This window comes from Heloderma suspectum, chromosome 2 (assembly GCF_057233095.1).
Source record: "Heloderma suspectum isolate Gila_16-S chromosome 2, 16-S_ref, whole genome shotgun sequence".
Lineage (NCBI taxonomy): Eukaryota > Metazoa > Chordata > Lepidosauria > Squamata > Helodermatidae > Heloderma > Heloderma suspectum.
The window spans coordinates 381,446,650-381,467,838 of record NC_139459.1 but is presented as its reverse complement, the minus strand read 5'-3'; the positions used below and the strand labels follow the sequence as shown (position 1 = coordinate 381,467,838).

General features: G+C 48.6%; 1 protein-coding gene across 1 annotated transcript; it reads right to left on the bottom strand.

The window, feature by feature from the left end:
- Window positions 1-4,585: 4,585 nt before the first annotated feature.
- LOC146356367 (vomeronasal type-2 receptor 26-like) lies at window positions 4,586-9,431 on the bottom strand. The gene is made up of 2 exons (XM_084832603.1): window positions 9,249-9,431; window positions 4,586-6,553 (listed from the first exon to the last, which is right to left on the bottom strand). The coding sequence occupies exons 1-2, from the start codon at window positions 9,393-9,395 to the stop codon at window positions 5,699-5,701; spliced, it is 1,002 nt and encodes a 333-aa protein (XP_084688729.1). The 5' UTR covers window positions 9,396-9,431; the 3' UTR covers window positions 4,586-5,698.
- Window positions 9,432-21,189: the final 11,758 nt, after the last annotated feature.

The following is a 21,189-nucleotide window of genomic DNA, read 5'->3' as shown; positions in this document are numbered from 1 at the left end:
TGCCCGGCCCAGCCATGCTGGCACCTCCACGCCCTTACCTGAGGTGAGTCACAGGAGTTGCCACTGTTGTTGCCTCCAGGCCCTTACCTGAGGTGAGTCACGGGAGTCACTGCTGCTGCCACCCCTGTCGCTGTCATCACCGTCGCCTCTGTCACTGCCACTGCCATCACCGCTGTCGCTGCCACTGCTATCATTCAAAATTACTATGTTAAACATGGCGACTCCTGCCAAAAAGAGCCGATGCGAGTCCAGGGCTCAGGAGCTGGTGGTGGCGGGCGGCGGCGATTGCGGCAGCAACAGTGGCGGAGGAGGAGGAGGAGATGGCTGGGGGTTTGTGTGGGGGCATCAGGGAAGGCCTGAAGTGGGATTTGGATGGCCACATCACACTTCAGGTTCAGGGCCAAGTCAGGTTGGGGGGGTGAATCAGCCCGAACTGAATCAGGCCTGCCTCCAAAGCCATGAAGAGGCTTCCGAGTCAGATTGGGGGGTCGCTGCACAGCCGTATTATACAGAGGTTAAAAGCCATTTACATAGAAAACACACAAACAGACAATATACACAAAGATGACATATATCTAAGAACAACTTCAAGCAACCAACTATAAATGTAAGACAAATCCAGGATCGATTAAAACTCATCATATGCTGCTAAAACACCCCCCAGCCTGCACTGCTATGAGAAGGTTCCTTTTACAATGTAATCCTGTATGTGTTTCCTCAACAAGTCCAGGTAGGTGTATATATAGCACCAAAGCCTCATGTGTAGTATTCTACATATTCTTAGAGCTTAACAGATGTCACAAGCCAATAATGTGACACAAATCATTTTCCCTACCTCCTTAAAATGCCTGGGCTACACAATGGCTTCCAGGTTAATGGTGAGCTTGACATCTGGAGATGCCTGTCTCTTCACACTCCCAATATTCTCTCTACCACAAGTCTTGTTGGGAAACAGCACCCAGTTCACGATATCAAAGTCAGCTTCCAGCTCCCCACACTCATCCCAATAGAGTCCATCCATGGAAGTATTAGAAAGCCGTCCTTCTTTTAAGAAAGCATGAAGCTAGAATGACAGAGAAAGCAACCAAACAGCATTTAGCAAACATGAAAGCAAATTCAATATCACATCTGGAGTCAGAGTGGCTGATAGTCATTGGTTTTTCACTGTCACACAACTGAGATGTCTTCTTCTTGAGTCTCCTCCTTCTGCATTTTGAGGGTGAGCAGAATCAGTGTCATTACATATATAAGCTCACCTTGCCCAAATTGGCACCCTCCAGATATTTGGGACTACTGCTCTCAGGATTCCTTCCGGACTATTTATTTATTTATTTATTTATTTATTTCATTTCTATACCACCCAATAATCAAAGCTCTCTCTCATAGACTATGGGCTATGCTGGCTGGGGCTGATGAGAGTGGAAATCCAAGGCATCCGGAGAGCACCAGTTTGTGGAAGAATCCCCTATGGAGTATCCTGCAAGCAGAGTCCTCACTGGCAATGTGAGGTTGGTTCCTTGCAGTGACAGATTTGTGGCACCATGTAAGGTCAGAAAATGGTCTGTCATCTTTTGATCCAGTGGCCTTGTCCTCTTCTGTTGCTTCTGTAGACTCTGAAGTTCAGTGCATCTTAAAACTTATTAAGTAGCTGGGAAATTCCCACCCACCTCCATGAATTCCCTACTAGGGATATATGGAATGTGTAAAATCTGTTCTGTCTGTGTTTCACCGATTGTCAGGTGCCTCTTGTTCCTGGATTTTTTAAAGTTCCCCAATTTGTGCAGTTGTGGAAATGCCCCCAAAATGTGCAACCCCCCCCCAAATGTGCATTGTTATGCTTAAACCGATGGGGAAATGCACATTTTGGGGCATTTGGGGCATATTTTTTTGATGACAAAATTTGTGTAAAATCAGGAAAGTTAGAAAAATGGTCCACATTTTGGTGGAATCCACCTGACAGGGGAAAAGCCGGTCTGCTGCGGAATCTGCCGGTTGGAATTATCAAAATTCGAAATCATTTGGTTCAGTTGTGGATTTCTCCAACATCCCTACTGCACACCAGTGAACTCAAATTTCAAGCACCCTTTTCAGTTCACTGAGTCTGAGGATATTTGTGAGGTGGGGGTCCCTTTGCTACTGGCAGCCTTCATTTTTGAAGGTTGCGTGTGATGAAAACTTGACATGAACTGCTTATTTGAGAAACCTCCTATCCCAGAATATGAAGTGGACCAAGAAGAGTCTGGAAAAGCAGCAGTTTAACTCCCCCTCCCTCAGTTCCCTCATGCACACAGGCCTTTACTCTCTCTGTGTAAGGATTGGGCCCAGCATCTCTGCGGAAACATCTTGAGAGAGCACAGGAAGGGGCTCAGAGTCCGATGAGTGAGAGGGCGAAGGGGTGGGGGAGTTACCAAGGTTTCAGGAGATACAGCAGGGACACAGTGGAAGGGGGGGGATCTTTCCCGATGCCAGTTAATCAGTTGGTTCAAAGCCAAACAGAACCTTTGCCATCTTTGGGAACAGAAGATCTTACGGGGATGGAGGAGTTGGGAGCGATGGAGGCCAGAATCAGTTGCTGGGTCAAGAAGGAGGAGAAACGTGGGGAAGTAAGGCATTGCACAAGGCTGGCCCATCAAAAGAGATCCCTAGGGGAAGATGCTCTCTGATAGCAGGACTAGAAAAGCCGCTCAGGTTTCATACTGCTGGCTGGCACCTGTTTTGTTGCAACTCTCCTAGCAATAGTGCATCTATCAAAGGGATCTTCAGGTAGACTACGTAATATTATGCAAAGCTAATTAGAGATCTTAGCTCTAGGTTGCTGCAGGCTGAGAAAGTTTGTAACCTGAAGTTCTGTTCATCTGGCTGACTTACATAATAAAGACTATTTCTAAGAGATCAACTTCTTAGTTTGGCTACAAATATACCAGGTGGTTTGGCACCTCTCTCTCTCTCTCTTTCTCTCTCTCTCCCCCTCCCTTTCTCGATAAAGGTTATCCATCATGGTGACCAAGGCCAATTCATTCCTATAACCATCTGATGAATAATCACATCTGATTTAGGTGCACCCATTCAGGGTCTAGACTAGTGCTTGGATGCAGTGGTGGGCTGGAGAAGGGCCAATACACTGTCTGAATCCTCCTGGCAAGGTAGAATCACTTTGAACAGGTGGCTCACAGGTCTCATAAACAGGTCAATTACCTACACTGAATGGATTGCACTTCCCTTGAAGGAAAGGGTATGAAGCTTGGGGATACCCTCAGAATCATCTGTGTGAATAGAAGCTCAGTTGGCCTTGGTGGCTAGGAGTCCCTTTGTCCAACTGTTTCTGGTTCAGTGACTACGGCTGTTCCTAGACAGTGATAGCTTGGCCACAGTGGTTCAGGCATCGGTAACTTCAAGACTCTGTGATCATGAGAGGGAGGACTTTTCAGGGTGCAACATGCTCCTGAGGTTCACGTAGGAGTGCACGAAAGCCACTTACCTGGTCTCGCAGCTTGCTTCGCAGTGGGGGAGAGGCGCTTCACTGCTCCCCCCGAAGTTCAGGCCGGGGGGGGAGGCTTCCCGCCTCGCCCGGCCAAAATTCAGGCCGGGGGGGAGGCTTCCCGCCTTGCCCGGCTGAAATTCAGGCCGGGGAGGAGGCGCCTCGCCTCGCCTGGCCGCAAAATAAAAAGTTAAAAAAAAAAACTCCCCCGTGATAGGCCACGTGATGATTAACGTAGCCTATCACGGCTAGATCAGCAAAGTCAGCCGTGATAGGCTACGTTAATCGTCACGTATCACGGGTGACTTTAAAAAAAAAAAAAAAGCGCATACGCAAATGGCGGCCCCCATAGGGAGCCGCCATTCGCATTCCTTATTTGGTCGCTGTAGTCTACGTAAATCTTTACGTAGACTACCGCGACCAAATAAGGAACGTGAATGGCGGCTCCCTATGGGGCCGCCATTAGCCGTACGCACCTTTTTTTTTTTTTTTGAGTCACCCATGATAGGCTACGTGACGATTTACGTAGCCTATCATGGCTGACTTTGCAGATGTAGCTGTGATAGGCTACGTTAATCGTCACGTAGCCTATCACGGGGGAGTTTTTTTTTTTTTTTTTATTGGAATGGCGGCGGCGGCAGCCGGTCAAAAGACCGGCTGCCGCCTCTGCCCCTGTCGAAGACCTGCCGAACCGCCGCCGGGACCCGCTGACGGGAGGGACATTCGGGAAAGGTAAGTCCTGTCCTGGGGGGGGTGCGGGGGGCAGGGGGGTACTGAGAATTTCTCCCCAAAACTACTTCGGGGGGCCGAACACGTTGGCACTCGGCCCCCCAAAGTTTCGGGGAGAAATTCTCCCCCATCCCTAGGTTCACGTGAGAAACACTTGCAGTACTGCATTTAGTGTTGCAGCACTCACTCTCTGGAGTGCTTTATCAACTGGCAGTAGACAGGCCCCCAGAGTTCTCACATTTAGATATCTTCTCAACGCTTATCTGTTCAAACAGGATTTCCCTGAAATGTGAGGCAGCCAGCTTTGGCCTGCAGTGGACAATAGAATATGCAGTTTTACTGTTGATTCCCATTTTAAAAAAATTCCTGTGTTGTTTTATCATTATATTTTATTGTTGTTTTGATGGTATTACATTTTATATTCATTGCTTTGTGGAAAGCTGTATATAAATTTGAATAACAACAACAACCAGGTCAGAAACCCTGATAGAAATTAGTCTTGATAATCATTACCCTCCAAGACGATCTGGAAATGCCCAGCCACCACCCTTTCAAGAACTTTAGCCAAAAGGGAGGGAGGGATTAGGAAGAGGATGGGAGTTCTCCAAAACTATTGGGTCCATAATGGGTTTCTTAAGTAGTGGTTGTACTGTAGCTTCCTTAAAAGCAGGAAGTACCATCCATCCATGTAAGGATGCATTTACCACACTCTGGACCCAACCAGTCATACTATCTGGATAGCATTTATTAGCCACACAGGGCAAAGTTTGGAGGTCATGCGGTTCGATTCATTGCTGCAAACATGTTGTTCACGTCATCAAGATGCAACAAATGAAACTGATCACACAAGATGGGGCAGGCGGAGGCATCAGACAGCAGAAATGCATCACGTTCACCAGCATCAAGTTCACCGCAACAACAAACAAATTTACGCTCAGTTCATAAACGCTCGCACAATGTGCAAAAAGATCACACTGAGTTTTTGAGGGATCCAAGAGTCCATTTGCTGGGAAGTGTGTAAATAGACCCTGGACTACTCATAACAACTCCCCTAGGCAGCTGCTTAAGGATGCAATGAAGAGAGTGCAATAGACTCTGTTTCCTGTCCACACTGCCACGCAACAGGCGCCATTATGTGCCACAACATGGGTTTGGTCATCTTCACCCCAAGTCTTTCACCATTTGCTGTGGTGTTGCTAAAGAAAAAGGGGCAGGTGAAGACAAGAGACACGTCAGCTGGATTTGCTACAGCAATCACATCGCGTTCGCTGCAAAGACAAACTATTTTATCCTGAAATTGCTTTGTAAAAAGATCACACTGGGTTCTCCAGGGGTCCATTTGCAGGTGAGTGTGTTAATAACCCCTAGACCATTCAGAACGTTTCCACTTGTGCAGCTACTATAGAGGCAGAAAACAGGCTCTGTTTCCTGCCTGCACTGCTGCATGATCATTAGGCATGATTATGTACTCTCACACATTTTTGGCCATCTTCACAATGACACTTTTGCCATTCGTGGTGGTGTTGCAAAAGGGAAAGGGAATACCTGCCATGGCTGCAGTCTTTGATGTTCCAGTCTGTCTCCTCTACCCATCATCAGTGAACGCTTTGCATGAGATGAATATGCAACATTTAAAGCATGGGCCACAGCTTGGACACTGTAGTAAGTACTGAAGCTGTCTTGAGACAGGGCCCTCTCAAGCTCCTCCTGGGGCAACGTCTCCAGTTTCTCTTTCTCTATGCATCTAGTCCAACCTTTCATGGCTAAAACATGCTTTGAATGGAAACAATGAAAGCTGTTCTGCCAAAACCATTCAATAGCAGAGGAATATGGTTCATAGTAGTCATATTTTGTTGTTTTTGGGGTCTTCATTATGAAGGACAACGAACCATGGAGGAACAGGAATTCATCAGATTCAAAAGACAAGCTCACGTTGATGTCCTGAAAAGTTGTTGTGATCCAGACTTTTGCACTACTCAGTTTCCTCGCAAGTATTTCTTGTATCATGATGACTGGAACACAACCATAGTGAGAGTCTGCATAGTAAACGACTACATTCACTTGTCTCCACATGACAGAGAGTTCATCGTTATGAGTGATTTTCCGTGGTAGTCTTTTTGAGAAGGCGACACAAATGCCACTGCTGCTCATCAGAGGAGTCATGGCATTCATGAACCTCTCCCCATTGTCAGTGTCTGGAGCAAAGAGACCGACCCATGTCCATCCGAAAAACAGGAGCAGTTGGACGATCCCTGGGTACTGAGTTTCTTCATTCACAGCCATCCGGTAGACCAAAGGGAACTGAGTTTTATCATTGATTGCATGAGCAACAAATCCATAACTGATCTAGTGAGGAAAGGAAGAGAGTGGTGTTTTGCATTGTTTCATTTTCAAGATAAAGATCAGATATCTATTTAGGGATGTCAGAGGATTCTGCCATGGATCTTGGTGAGGCTGAATGCCAGTGCATTCGGCCCCCCGAAATCCGTGGTGGAACGAAGCCCCCCGCCCACCCACCCCGTGAAAGGCGCATGAAACGGAGCACTTACCTGCTGCTGTTCGCGCTGCTTTGAGAATGGCGGCCGCGTCTGTGGCTGCCATTCGCTTCTTCGTTATAGCCGTGATAGGCTACATAAATACTTACGTAGCCTATCATGGCTAATGCACAGATGCCGTTTGCGTCCCTGCAGAGGCCATGATAGGCTACGTAAATATTTACGTAGCCTATCACAGCAAAAAAAAAAGGGGAACGCAAATGGTGGCGGCTACAGCGGCCGCCATTTGTGTTCCCTTTATTTTTGCCGTAATAGGCTACGTAAATATTTACGTAGCCTATCATGGCAAAAGACAGGGGTGCAAATGGCGTAGTGGCTGCCATTTGCACCCCTGTCTTTTGCCGTAATAGGTTACGTAAATATTTACGTAGCCTATCACAGCAAAAAAAAAGGGAACGCAAATGGCGGCCGCCATAGCTGCCGCCATTTGCATTCACTGTGGGGGGTTTTGGGGTTTTCGCCGTGATAGGCTACGTAAATATATACGTAACCTATCATGGCAAAAGACGGCGGCTGCCATTTGCGTCCCTGTGCAGGCTGCCCAGCAGCCAGATGTCCAGCTGCAGGCAGCCCCGGCTGGTGGCTCCATGGAGTCACTGTGGAGCGGAGCTGGCCAGGGAGAATTTCAGGGGGAGGGATGGAGCACCTCCCCCCCACCACGAATGTTACCCTTCGAAAAGGTGACTTTCGTACATCCCTATATCTATTAAACTGAAATTATTAATTCCTGTCATTATGTCAGGTGTAGGCAACTTTGTGGGTCTGGGGAGGGGGCATTGCCCCTTTGAGGAACCCTATAGGAGTGCATAGAATCATAGAATCATCGAATAGTAGGGTTGGAAGGGGCCTACAAGACCATCCAGTCCAACCCCTGCATGTGGATTCAATGCAGGAATCCAAGTCAGAGCATCCCTGACAGATGGCTGTCCAGCCTCATCTTGAATGCCTCCCATGTGAGGTAGCCCACCACCTCCTTGGGAAATTGGTTCCATTGTTGTATTGATCTAACAGTCAGGAAGTTTTTCCTGATGTTCAGCCAGAATCTGGCTTCCTGTAACTTGAGCCCGTTATTCCGTGTCCTGGCTGCCCTCTGGGATGATCGAGAAGACATGCTGGCCTTCCTCTCTGTGACAACCTTTCAAGTACTTGAAGAGGGCTATCATATCTCCCCTCAGTCTTCTCTTCTCAAGGCTGAACATGCCCAGTTCTTTCAGTCTCTCTTTATAGGGCTTTGTTTCCAGTTCCCTGATCATCTTCCTCGCCCTCCTCTGAACCCTCTCCAGCTTTTCTGCATCCTTCTTAAAGTGTGGTGCCCAGAACTGCACTTCACACACTGCCTACAGAAGTGGCTATGCCACCCAAATCCCAGTGATTCTGTTGGGAAACAAGGTGCATGGGGAATTTGCCGAATTGGGCTACCTACAATGTACTAAACATCTGTTTGGTGGGCTGTGGCGAGTGTGAGCCTGTTGGCAGCAGCAGGATCATGGTAGCGTAATTGTAGTGGTGTTGACCATTTGGGGGCTGTAAAAATAGTTGGGGGGGCCTCATGTGGCATCAGTGGCACCCTGTGTTAGCTTTACCCCTGCTATCACATGGATCATGCCAACTTCTGTGTGTTCTAATTATACAGTTCTTAATCGACGTGATTAGAAACCCAGAAAGATGAGGAAAAATCTTGGCAGATTAAACTAAATTTTTACTTTATCATGGGAGGCAGCTGCCACTGATGGCAGCCAAGTGTTGCCTTGGCTCAGCTGCTGTTCAAGTGCCACGAAACATTGAGAATCAGGGATTGGCAGGGTTGAGGGATGGCCCCTTCCGAGCCCATGGACTCTTGGCGACTGCCTGACCAGGCCAATCCCAATGCCAGGCCTGAGTGTGGTATTCCTCCGGCTTCAATTTGGATGCCCTGGTTTCCATTCCAAACACCATCCCTGTCACTACTTTCCTCCAATGAAGGATATACGGACTGTGTAAAATCCACTCCGTCTGTGTTTCGCGGATTCAGGCACCTTTTGTTCCATCGTCCGCTCACATATGGATGCGGAATTTTTTTGTCATGCAGACAAATACGCAAAGGATTACGTAAGAGTTTTCGTAACAGTTTACGTAATTTACGTTAGTGCGTTACATTTAGCATATTGTCCCCCATTCCATTCAACTTTTCCTCAGCAGAAATTGGCATATTTTCGTATGAATAAATATGCATACATTTCAATAAAGTTAAAAAAAAAAAAACCTCGAAAGGCCCTGGACTCCGCGTGGCCTGCAGGGATCGCTCTGCAGAGGATTCTTCAGGTCGGATTCTTAAAAATCCATGCTTGATTTAGTCCATCTCAAATTTCTCTAGCATCCTCCAACACACACTCCAGAGGACAAGATTCCCCAGTGGGCAGAGGCACCATTGGAGTGGGAGGTGCATCAAGCCAGTGGTCAGCTCATATTGAGATGCAGCTGCCTTCCACTCCCCTCCCAGTTCTTACCTGTGGGGTTTTATAGTTGCCTGACATGGTTGAAATATGGATGGACAGGTCAGATTCAGCCCCTTCAAGAATGGCCAGCAGGTTATTCCTTCTCCCACAGTTATAATTTGGAAGGTTGCTTTCCTTACCAGCAAGCAGCTGTAGCATGGCATAGGAAGTCGTTCTTCCATCGAAATGGCTCTCATAGATGTCGTAACCCAGGGTGATGTTGGGTAAGAGCCGGGGATTCTGATTGATCTCCTGAATGGCAAACAAGAAGGACAGGATGTGCCAGTACCTCATAAGTAGCAAACTGCAAAACAGCAAATACAAATAAAGATAGATCAGTCACACTGGCATCCGCCATTCACTGAAAACAAAATGTCACTTACTTTCCTTTATTCTTATATATAATTATTCTTATTCTAATAATTCTATATAATTTTTGTGAACCACCAAGAGAGAGCTTCGGCTATTGGGCGGCACAGAAATGATATAAATATCCAATAATAATAATAATGAAAAAACACAGTTTGCAGAAGAAGGAGAAAGAGAAGAAGACAACGACGATGACAGGGCTATACAGTTTTCCACCAAGCACCAAAAAGTAGGGAAATGGTGAACTAAGGTTCACAAGCCTTAACCCCACAACCTCCCTAGTCTTATTCTCCTAAAGCTAGGGATGGGGGAGAAATCCTCCATGGACCCCAGTGAGGCTGGATTCAACAGAATCCACCCCCCCCCCCGAGTCCGTGGGGGATTGGAAGACTTACCTCCACCTCTTGGAGTAATCCTCGCTTGTCGGATCCTCCCTGCCAGCTGGCTCCAGAGTGCCAGTGATACGGCCACCATTGCCGTATCGCTGGCTGAGTGGATTAACTGTGCCAGCAAATGGCGTCCGGGAAGCCATTTGCATCCATGCTTTTAATTAACGTGATAGGCTATGCAAATATCTGCGTAGCCTATCACTTGAAAGAAGGGATGCTGGGACCTGCTTTTATGTGATAGGCTACGCAGATATTTGCATAGCCTATCATGTTAATTAAAAGCACGGATGCAAATGGCTCAGTCAATCTGCCCAGCCAGCGATACAGCAATGGCAGTCATATCGCTGGCACTTTGCAGCTGGACGGCGGCTCCATGGACTTGCTGTGGAGCGGAGCCAGCCGGTGAGGATTCCGGGGGGGGGGGGATCGCCTCTCCCCCACCCGCATACGCCCATGGATGCCAGGTAAGGGAGTTTTGCACATCCTCTTGTTGAGGGTGAAAATGGAGAGTGCAAAAGCTGGTTTGAAACTCAACATTAACAAAACTAAGATCATGGCATCTGGCCCCATCACTTCCTGGCATATAGAAGGGGAAGAAATGGAAGCAGTGACAGATTTTATTTTCTTGGGCTCCAAGATCACCGCAGACAGTGACTGTAGCCATGAAATTAAAAGACGCTTGCTCCTTGGGAGGAAAGCTATGGCAAACCTAGACAGCATAGTAGGAAGCAGAGACATCACCTTGCCGACAAATGCCTGCATAATCAAAGCTATGGTTTTCCCAGGAGCAACGTATGGCTGTGAGAGCTGGACTATAAGGAAGGCTGAGCACTGAAGAATTGATGCTTTCGAACAGTGGTGCTGGAGAAGACTCTTACGAGTCCCCTGGACTGCAAGGAGGTCAAATCAGTCAATCCTAAAGGAAATCAACCCTGAGTGCTCATTGGAAGGACAGATCCTGAAGCTGAAGCTCAAATATTTTGGCCACCTAATGCGAAGAGAAAACTCCCTGGAAAAGACCCTGATGCTGGGAAAGATTGAAGGCAAAAGGAGAAGGGGACGGCATAGGATGAGATGCCTAGATAGCATCACCGATTCAATGAATATGGACTTGAGCACACTCGGGCAGAGAGCAGAGGACAGGGAGGCCTGGCGTGCTATGGTCCATGGGGTCACGAAGAGTCGGACATGACTTAACGACTGAAGAACAATAACCCAGTCTTACTTAGTGCAGACCCACTGAAATGAATGGGACTTAAGTTAGTCATGATTAAGTTAAATCCCATTCATTCTAATGGGTCTACTCTAAGTAGGACTTATGTTGGATTCTACCACAATACATCTGGAGGGCACCAGGTTGAGGAAAGCTGCTCTAGAACTAGGGGTGGACGAAAGTCACTTACCTTTTCTCGCAGCTTGTTCACGGTGGGGGGGAGCGCTTCGCTGCTCCCCCCGCGAAGTTCAGGCCGGGGGGGGGAGGCTTCCCGCCTCGCCCGGCCGAAATTCAGGCCGGGGGGGAGGCTTCCCGCCTCGCCCGGCCGAAATTCAGGCCGGGGAGGAGGCTTCCCGCCTCGCCCGGCCGCGAACACGAAAGTAAAAAAAAAAAAAAACAACGTGCCCTGATAGGCTACGTGACGATTCACGTAGCCTATCACGGCTAGATCTGGAAAGTCAGCCGTGATAGGCTACGTTAATCGTCACGTAGCCTATCACGGGTAACTTAAAAAAAAAAAAAAAGCGCGTACGCGAATGGCGGCCCCCATAGGGAGCCGCCATTCGCGTTCCTTATTTAGTTGCTGTAGTCTACGTAAATGTTTACATAGACTACGGCGAAAATAAGGGCAACGCTATTTGCATTGCCCTTATTTTCGCCGTAGTCTACGTAAACATTGACATAGACTACAGCGACCAAATAAGGAAGGGGAATGGCGGATCCCTATGGGGGCCGTCATTCGCGTACGCGCTTTTTTTTTTAAAGTCACCCGTGATAGGCTACGTGACGATTCACGTAGCCTATCACGGCTGACTTTGCAAATCTTGCCGTGATAGGCTACGTGAATCGTCACGTAGCCTATCAGGGGACGGTTTTTTTTTTTCTTTCATTGCAATGGCGGGGGCGGCAGCCGGTCGAAAGACCGGCTGCCGCTCCCGCCCCGCTCGAACACCGGACGAACCGACAGCCGGACCCGCCGCCGGGAGGGACATTCAAGGAAGGTAAGTCCCATCCCAGGGGGGGGGGTGCGGGGGGCGGGGTGTGTGTGGAGGATTTCTCCCCGAAACTTGTTCGGGGGGCTGAACACGTTGGCGCTCGGCCCCCCGAAGCTTCGGGGAGAAATTCTCCGCCATCCCTATCTAGAACAAGCTATTTTCCATAACTATCATAGAACAGATGCAAGCCGCCCAAGGACTCCAGAACAGGTGCAGAACTTCAAGCAGAGTCTCTGAAACCAAATGAAGAGATGGCTAATGAATCTTGGATACCTACTCAGGACAGCTCTTCAGACTCCAAAACTGAGTACTCCATACATGGCACAGGTTTTCTGATTATTGACTGTCAGATGTAGCCATCTGGAACAAGTCCTGACCCACAGTCCACCTCATCTGGGGTAGCCCCTCCCCCTTCTCAGCATGAACTTTTCCATTTCAACTTCCTTGCCACCTCTTTTCACTTCCGCGGTCACCAAACCCTGCCTTGGCCACTTTTACATAGAATATGAGAGCCAGTTTGGCATAGTGGCGGGAGTGTTGGACTGGGAGTTGGGAGATCCGGGTTCTAGTCTCCACTTGGCCATGGAAGCTCACTGGGTGACTTTGGGCCAGTCACAGACTCTCAGTCAAACCCACCTCGCAGGCTTGTTGTTGTGAGGATAAAACAGAGTAGGAGGAGGATTATGTATGCTGCCTTGGGTTCCTTAAGGAGGAAAAAAGGCAGGATATAAATGTAATAGATAGATAGATAGATAGATAGATAGATAGATAGATAGATAGATAGATAGACAGATAGACAGACAGATAGACAGATAGATAGATGATAGATTGATAGATAGATAGATAGATAGATAGATGATAGGTAGGTAGATAAATAGATAGACAGACAGACAGACAGATAGATAGATAGATCACCATATTTTTGCAACTTTGGAAGTCTGCTCTCCCCTCCCCGCAAAGCAAGCAGTTTCCCTTTTCTCATTTGCGTGTCGATGCGGACTGGGTGGAACAGGCTAAAACTTTTCTGTGCAGCAATGGCAGAGCAATCCCCTGCTCCCATTGAAAATCGCCGACAGGAGGAGCGGGAAGCTGAATGGGGCTGCACATATAGAACCCACAGTACTTTTGCAACTTTGGAAGACTACTCTCCCCACCACCACCCAAGCAAGCCCATACCCTTTTCTCCTGCTCCCTTTGAAAATTGCTGAAAGGAGTCTCCCCCACAACCACGTGCACAAGCTGGCATTGGCCCCATGAAAGCAAGCACTAACAAAAGCAAGCCTGGTTGGTCCAGTTGCTCCAGAACCTCTGGAGCATTCTAAGGCCTCCTGTGAGGCCTTGGCAAGGCAGTCTGCGGATAAAATTGATCAGATTAGGAGTGTTATTCCGTGTGCTGTGGATACAGTTAGTGAGCAAGAGGCGGTCTGTGGCACACCGGTTTTGTGGGATCGGTTCCAGCTTCTTCCTTCTGATGAAGTGGACAAGGTGCTTTCATCTGTAAGGCCGACCACCTGCTTACTTGATCCTTGCCCATCTTGGCTCATTATGGGTTGCAGAGAGAGATTGGGTGAGGAGATCAGGGTGGTGGTGAATGCCTCCCTTGAGGAGGGAGTGATGCCATCAGCCCTCAAGGAGGCAGTGTTAAGACCGCTTTTAAAAAAAGCCCTCCTTATATCCCCAAATTCTGAACAACTTTTGCCCAGAAATCTGCCATTTGGGGGCAAGGTGATTGAGTGGGTGGTGGCTAGGGATGGATGAAAGTCACTTACCTGTCCTCGAAGCTTGTTCGCGGTGGGGGGGTGCTTCGCTGCTCCCCCCGCGAAGTTCAGGCTGGGGGGGGAGGCTTCCCGCCTCGCCCGGCCGAAATTCAGGCCGGGGGGGAGGCTTCCCGCCTCGCGCAGCCAAAATTCAGGCTGGGGAGGAGGCGCCTCACCTCGCCCGGCCGCGAACTCAAAAGTTTTTTTTTAAAAAAAAAACACGCCCCCGTGATAGGCTACGTAACGATTAACGTAGCCTATCACGGCTAGATCTGCAAAGTCAGCCGTGATAGGCTACGTAAATCGTCACGTAGCCTATCACGGGTGACTTAAAAAAAAAAAAAAAGCCCGTACGGATAATGGCGGCCCCCATAGGGAGCCGCCATTCCCGTTCCTTATTTGGTCGCTGTAGTCTACATAAAGATTTACGTAGACTACAGCGACCAAATAAGGAACGCGAATGGCGGCTCCCTATGGGGGCCGCCATTCGCGTACGCGCTTTTTTTTTTTTTTTAAGTCACCTGTGATAGGCTACGTGACGATTTACGTAGCCTATCACGGCTGACTTTGCAAATCTAGCTGTGATAGGCTACATTAATCGTCACGTAGCCTATCACGGGGGCGTTTTTGTTTTTTTTCTTTTATTGCAATGGCGGCGGCGGCAGCCGGTTGAAAGACTGGCTGCCGCTCCCGCCCCGGATGAGCACCAGCCAAACCGCCAGCCGGATCCACCGCCGGGAGGGACATTTGGCAAAGGTAAGACCCGTCCCGGGGGGGGGGGTGCAGGGTGCGGGGGGGTGCGGAGAATTTCTCCCCGAAACTTGTTCAGGGGGCCGAACACGTTGGCGCTCGGCCCCCCGAAATTTCGGGGAGAAATTCTCCGCCAACCCTAGTGGTGGCTATGCAGTTGAAGGCACACTTGGAAGAAGCCGATTATCTAGATGCATTTCAGTCGGGCTTCAGGCTTGGGCATGGGACAGAAACGGCCTTGGTCGCCTTGGTGGATGATATGAGGAGGGCTCTGGATAGGGGTGAATGCTCCTTCCTTGTTCTCCTTGACCTCTTAGTGGCCATTGATACCGTTGACCATGGTATCCTCCTGGACCACCTGGAGGGGTTGGGCACTGGAAACACTGTATTACAGTGGTTCCGGTCCTTCCTCTCCAGCAGGTACAAGAGAGTAGCACTAGGAGAGGAGGTTTCGGACCTGTGGCCACTCACTTGTGGCATGCCACAGGGTTCCATCCTCTCTCCAATGCTATTTAACATCTATGTGAAGCCTCTGGGGGCTATCATCAGGAGGTTTGGGGCACAGTGTCATCAATATGCGGATGACACGCAGCTCTACATCTCATTCAAATCTTCACCAAGGATGGCCATAGAATCCTTGTCCAAATGTCTGGAGACAGCGAGTGGCTGGATGGGGAGGAACAAGCTGAAGCTGAAGCCTGACAAGACCGAGGTACTTTTGGTGGGAGACAAGAGGAGGTTGGGGGATGTTGACCTGTTGTTGAATGGGGTATGGCTACCCTTGAAAGACCAGGTCCGCAGCCTGGGGGTCATTTTGGACTCCCAGCTGTCCAAGGAGGCTCAGGTGCTAGCTGTGAGCTGGACAGCGCTGTACCAACTCCATCTGATACGGTGGCTGCGCCCCTACCTTCCCGACCATCTGCTCCCATCAGTAGTACATGCCCTGGTCTCATCTCATTTAGACTACTGTAATGCGCTCTATGTGGGGTTACCCTTGAAGACAGTTCGGAAGCTGCAGCTGGTAAAGAATGAGGTGGCTTGCTTGATTAAAGGCAGCCACCAGTGAGATCACATCACTCCAGTGCTGAAGGAGTTGGACTGGTTACCAGTTGTTTTTTGGCCAAATTCGAGGTGTTGGTTTTGACCTTTCAAATCCTAAGTTTGAAACTGGTTCTGGCCCAGCCTATCTTAAGGAGTGCCTCCAGCAACACCAGACAGTCCGCCTAACAAGATGAGCCTCAGATGGCCTTCTCTCTGTCCCATCAGCCAGGACAGCTAGTCTGGTAAGGATGAGGGAGAGGGCCTTTTCTGTGGTGGCCCCCACTCTGTGGAACTCCCTTCCTAGGGAACTCCACCATGCCCCCTCTTTAATGAGCTTCCACCATGCATTAAAAATGTGATTGTTCAGGCAGGCATTTGGGGTGGGTTAGGGTATTTTTAGAAATATGTTTTTAATGTAGAATTTTATTGTTTTAAACTGTTTCTATTATTGTACATCACCCAGAGTGGCTGGGTGAACAGCCAGATGGGGAATGAATGAATGAATGAATGAATGAATGAATAAATAAATAAATAACACTTTTCTCTTTTGTGTATGCACTGGGAGAGGGGACCGTGGGGACTGAGTTGAAAGGGGTTGCATGTGCTCACGTCTGCCTCTATCATGTAGAGGCGATTGCAAACCACCTGCTTAGGCATCCCCGAGACATGTTGCTGAGCATGTCTTGGCTTCATCTTGCTCTTGTCTCTCACGCGCTGCCATTATGTAGTAGTGAAGTGCCGGGATAATGCACCTCCGGAATGGCGGAGAAGCAGGAAGTCAAACAAGCGGTGGAGCTTGGCTCCATTCTGCGCCTGTCCCTCACTTGCTTTTTTGTCTCCCCATAAATGTTGAGCAGGTCGAGGGTTTCCTAGTGCCACCAAGAAACCCCACAGACATTGCGGGCGGGCAGAGTGGCAGGCATAGTAGTGCAATGCCACTCTGTTGGGAAACAGTAAGGAATGACAAGGAGGTGGAAGGGTGCAGGCGAAGCAGGGCAACACACCCACCACCCCATCGTCACTGCTGTCATCATGACTGCACCCCCAACAACCCCCAACAACTGCCCAGACTAAGTGGGTTCTTCACACTATGGGAGAAGTACATGGGCCATCCATGGTGCTCCTATGGCAAGGGTTGAGAAACAACTGCATTTTTCCCATTTGGAAATAACATGAGATAGTCAGGGGGAAATGGTGGGAAAACCACTGGTGGAACACATCGTAGTGTAAAGCACCCACAAAATCCCGCATATGAGGAAAAAGAATCGCGCTACAAACTGCTGGTGTAGAGAAGCCCTTACTTTCCAGACCCCAAAAAGGGCATTTAATTTTCACTTGACATCTACTAAACTGAAAGCTCTAAAGTCTACTCAGACAGTATTAAAATTTGCTGAAGCCAAGGGAGCTAATTTAGTTGTTCTGGGTGTTAGATTTTTTGTTGCGAAGGTCACATCACAGATTAAATACAGGGCCAGGATATGGGGTTTCCCTGAGATATTTTCTTAGAGTCTTTACTAGGGATGTACGAAAGTCACTTACCTGGTCCCGCAGCTTGTGCGGGTTCTCCCCCGGAAGTTCAGGCCCGGGAGAAGTGCCCCGTCTCCCCGGCCGCAACATAAAAAAGTGAATGTAAACACACACACGCGCGCACACACACACACACACACACACACACGTGATAGGCTACGTAATGATTTACGTAGCCTATCACAGCTAGTTTGACAAAGTCAGCCATGATAGGCTACGTAAATCGTTACGTAGCCTATCATGGGTTACTTTGAAAAAAAAAGCGCGTACGCAAATGGCAGCGCCCATGGGCGCTGCCATTTGCATTCCTTATTTGGGCCCAGGTAGTCTACGTAAATCTTTACATAGACTACAGTGAAAATAAGGGCAACGGTATTTGCGTTGCCCTTATTTTCGCCGTAGTCTACATAAATCTTTACGTAGACTACAGGGATCAAATAAGGAACGCGAATGGCAGTGCCCTATGGGGGCCGCCATTTGCGTACGTGCTTTTTTTTTTCCAAATTCACCCATGATAGGCTACGTGATGATTAACGTAGCCTATCACGGCTGACTCTGGAGATCTAGCCGTGATAGGCTACGTAAATCGTTACGCAGCCTATCACGGGGGCTTTTTTTTTTTTTTTACTTTTTTTTTCGCGGCCGGGTAGACGGGGCGCTTCTTGCCGGCCTGAATTTCGCCGGCGAGGGATGGGGCGCCTCCCCCCCGGCCTGAATTTTGGCTGGGAGAGGCGGGGCGCCTCCCCCCCCTCGCATGAACTTCAGGGGGAGAAGCAAAGCGCCTCCCCCCCACCGCAAAGCAAGCTTCAAGGACAGGTAAGGGACTTTTGTCCATCCCTAATGCGTGTGTGTTTTTTTTTTAATCAGCTGTGATAGGCTACGTAAACATTTACGTAGCCTATCACGGTGTTTTTTAAAATTTAGCCATGATAGGCTACGTAAATCTTTATGTAGCCTATCAGGTGTTTTTTTTTAAAAAAAACTTGGAAATGGCGGTGGCGGCAGCCGATCGGAAGACTGGCCGCCGCCGCACCGCCGCCGCAGTTGCCGCCGCCGCCGCCAGGAAGATCTGCCCAAGGTAAGTCCTGTCCCGGGGGGCGGGAGGCGGGGGGCCATTCCGCCACTGATTTCAGGGGGCTGAATGTGCTGGCATTCGGCCTCCCGGAGATCCGTGGCGGAACTTTCGTACATCCCTAATTCACGACGAATCCCTTTTTCACCCACCTCCTTTCCCCCCTCCCCTTCCATTAATTGACTCTTCCATTATCTTTGATTGACCTCACTCCTCTTTTTGTCACGTTTCCTCTTTTCATGGAGGGAACTCAAGCAGAACACAATGGAATAATTTGATAGCTCATTATCTGCAATCTATTTAAAAACAGAACAAAGGGCATTTAGTGCAGGAGGGTTACGCCATCATGTAAAGAGCCCACAAACCTACATGAAGGAGCAATTTTTCAGTCGTAGGAGAAAAGCTCCCTGTGAAGAAAGCCTGGGTCTCCCGTCAGGTACACCTGCCAGTTATATATGGGCAGAAGTCAGAGTAATGCCAATAATATATTCTATCTGGTGCGCTGCGTTCTTTTACTTCGTTAAAATGAAATGTTTGACTAATGAGCTAATAACTCATTTTGTAGTAGAGCAGAGAAGCTCCATCATTACAAATAATTGGTTGATAAGATGTGAAGCAAGTTTGAAAAAATTTGGGCTCGACCCTAAACTGGTAGCATTTGGTGATTTGCAGAATAGCCGCAAATCTATTAAAGAACAGATGCAGGAATATTATGCCAGGTTGGACGCTGAAGCAATTAGGGTACCCAGACTTTTATCTTGTTACCCCTCTCTAAAAACATACCACGGGGAAGAGAAATATCTCTCTGAAATTATGCAGCCCTTTCTTCACAAGGGCTTTAAAGCCTTTGCTTCCAGACAATGAAGACTAAGGTTGTGCACCGCTTTAGCCTGAGGCCCAAACCCCGAGTCGAAGCGGGCTGCTTCAGTTCACTCTGAGCCCCTTCCAAGATGAAGCAGAGGGGGCAAGAAGTGACCCGGAGCAGGTTGGGGGCTCTCCGAAGCACTCAGTGTGCTTTGGAGCTTTGGCACCCCTGGCCCAGCCACGCCAGGTCCTTACCTGAGCTGCCACCATCCTCGCTGCCACCACCACCACCACTGCTGCCGTCCTCACCGCCACCGACTCCTAATGTTTGAACACACACATCGACCCTTATTACAGGGAATCACCCTGCAATAAGGATCTGTCCAGGCCTCAGGAGTTGGTGGTGGTGAGGGTGGTGGCAGAGAAGGTGGCGAGGATGGCAGAGAGGATGGCAATGGTTGTGGAGGTAGCAAGGATGGAGGTGAGGGCAGTGGCGGTGGCTATGGCAGTGAGGACAGTGGCAGCAGTGAGGACAGCAATGGCGGTGGTGGGGATGGTGGCGGAGGAGGCGGAGGAAAAGGAGGCGACAAAGTAAGGGGCTTTGAGCGGGGGCATCAGGGACGATCTGAAGCAGGGTTCGACATCTGAATCCCGCTTCGGGTTTAGGGCTGAGTCGGGTAGGGGACCCCCAAATCTGCCCAAGCTGAATTGGGCCCACCTCTGAAGCCACAAAGCGGCTTCCGAGTAGGATTCGGTGGTCCCTGCACAGCCCTAATGAAAACTGATTTTAGGGAAGGGAGATATAAGAACATCCCCAGGGAACAACATTTCTGTATTTGTGGTAGTCAGGTGGTTGAGAATACATATGCTAAGTGTTACATTGCAAGTTACATAAAATTCCAAGAGATAAATATTGAATGAGATGATTTGCTCCTGTAGCTAATCTTAATGATAAGGATAAAACTAGATATTTGTTGTCAAGCACATCAAGCACATCCAATCTTACAAGCTGGAAGTATAAGCGGGGTTTCGAAGAGGCAGAGGAACTAGAGATCAACTCGCCAACATTCGCTGGATCCTGGAGAAAGCAAGAGAATTCTAGAAAAACGTCTGTTTCTGCTTCATTGACTATGCTAAAGCCTTTGATTGTGTGGATCACAACAAACTCTGGCAAATTCTTAAAGAGATGGGGGTACCAGATCACCTTACCTGTCTCCTGAGAAACCTGTACGAGGGTCAAGAAGCAACAGTAAGAAACAGACATGGAACAACCGATTGGTTCAAAATTGGGAAAGGAGTACGACAAGGCTGTATATTGTCACCCTGCTTATTTAACTTATATGCAGAGTACATAATGAGAAATGCCGGTTTGGATGAATCACAGGTTGGAATTAAGATTGCCAGGAGAATTATCAACAACCTCAATACGCAGACGATCTCACTCTAATGGCAGAAAGCAAAGAGGATCTAAAGATCCTCTTGTTGAGGGTGAAAGTGGAGAGTGCAAAAGCCGGTTTGAAACTCAACATTAAAAAAACTAAGATCATGGCAACTGGCCCCATCACTTCCTGGCATATAGAAGGGGAAGAAATGGAAGCAGTGACAGATTTTATTTTCTTGGGCTCCAAGATCACCACAGACGGTGACTGTAGCCATGAAATTAAAAGATGCTTGCTCCTTGGGAGGAAAGCTATGGCAAACCTAGACAGCATAGTAAGAAGCAGAAACAGACATTACCTTGCCGACAAAGGTTTGTATAATCAAAGCTATGGTTTTCCCAGTAGTAACGTATGGCTGTGAGAGAGCTGGACTATAAGGAAGGCTGAGCGCTGAAGAATTGATGCTTTCGAACTGTGGTGCTGGAGAAGACTCTTATGAGTCCCCTGGACTGCAAGGAGGTCAAATCAGTCAATCCTAAAAGAAATCAACCCTGACTGCTCATTGGAAGGACAGATCCTGAAGCTGAAGCTCAAATATTTTGGCCACCTAATGCGAAGAGAAAACTCTCTGGGAAAGACCCTGATGCTGGGAAAGAT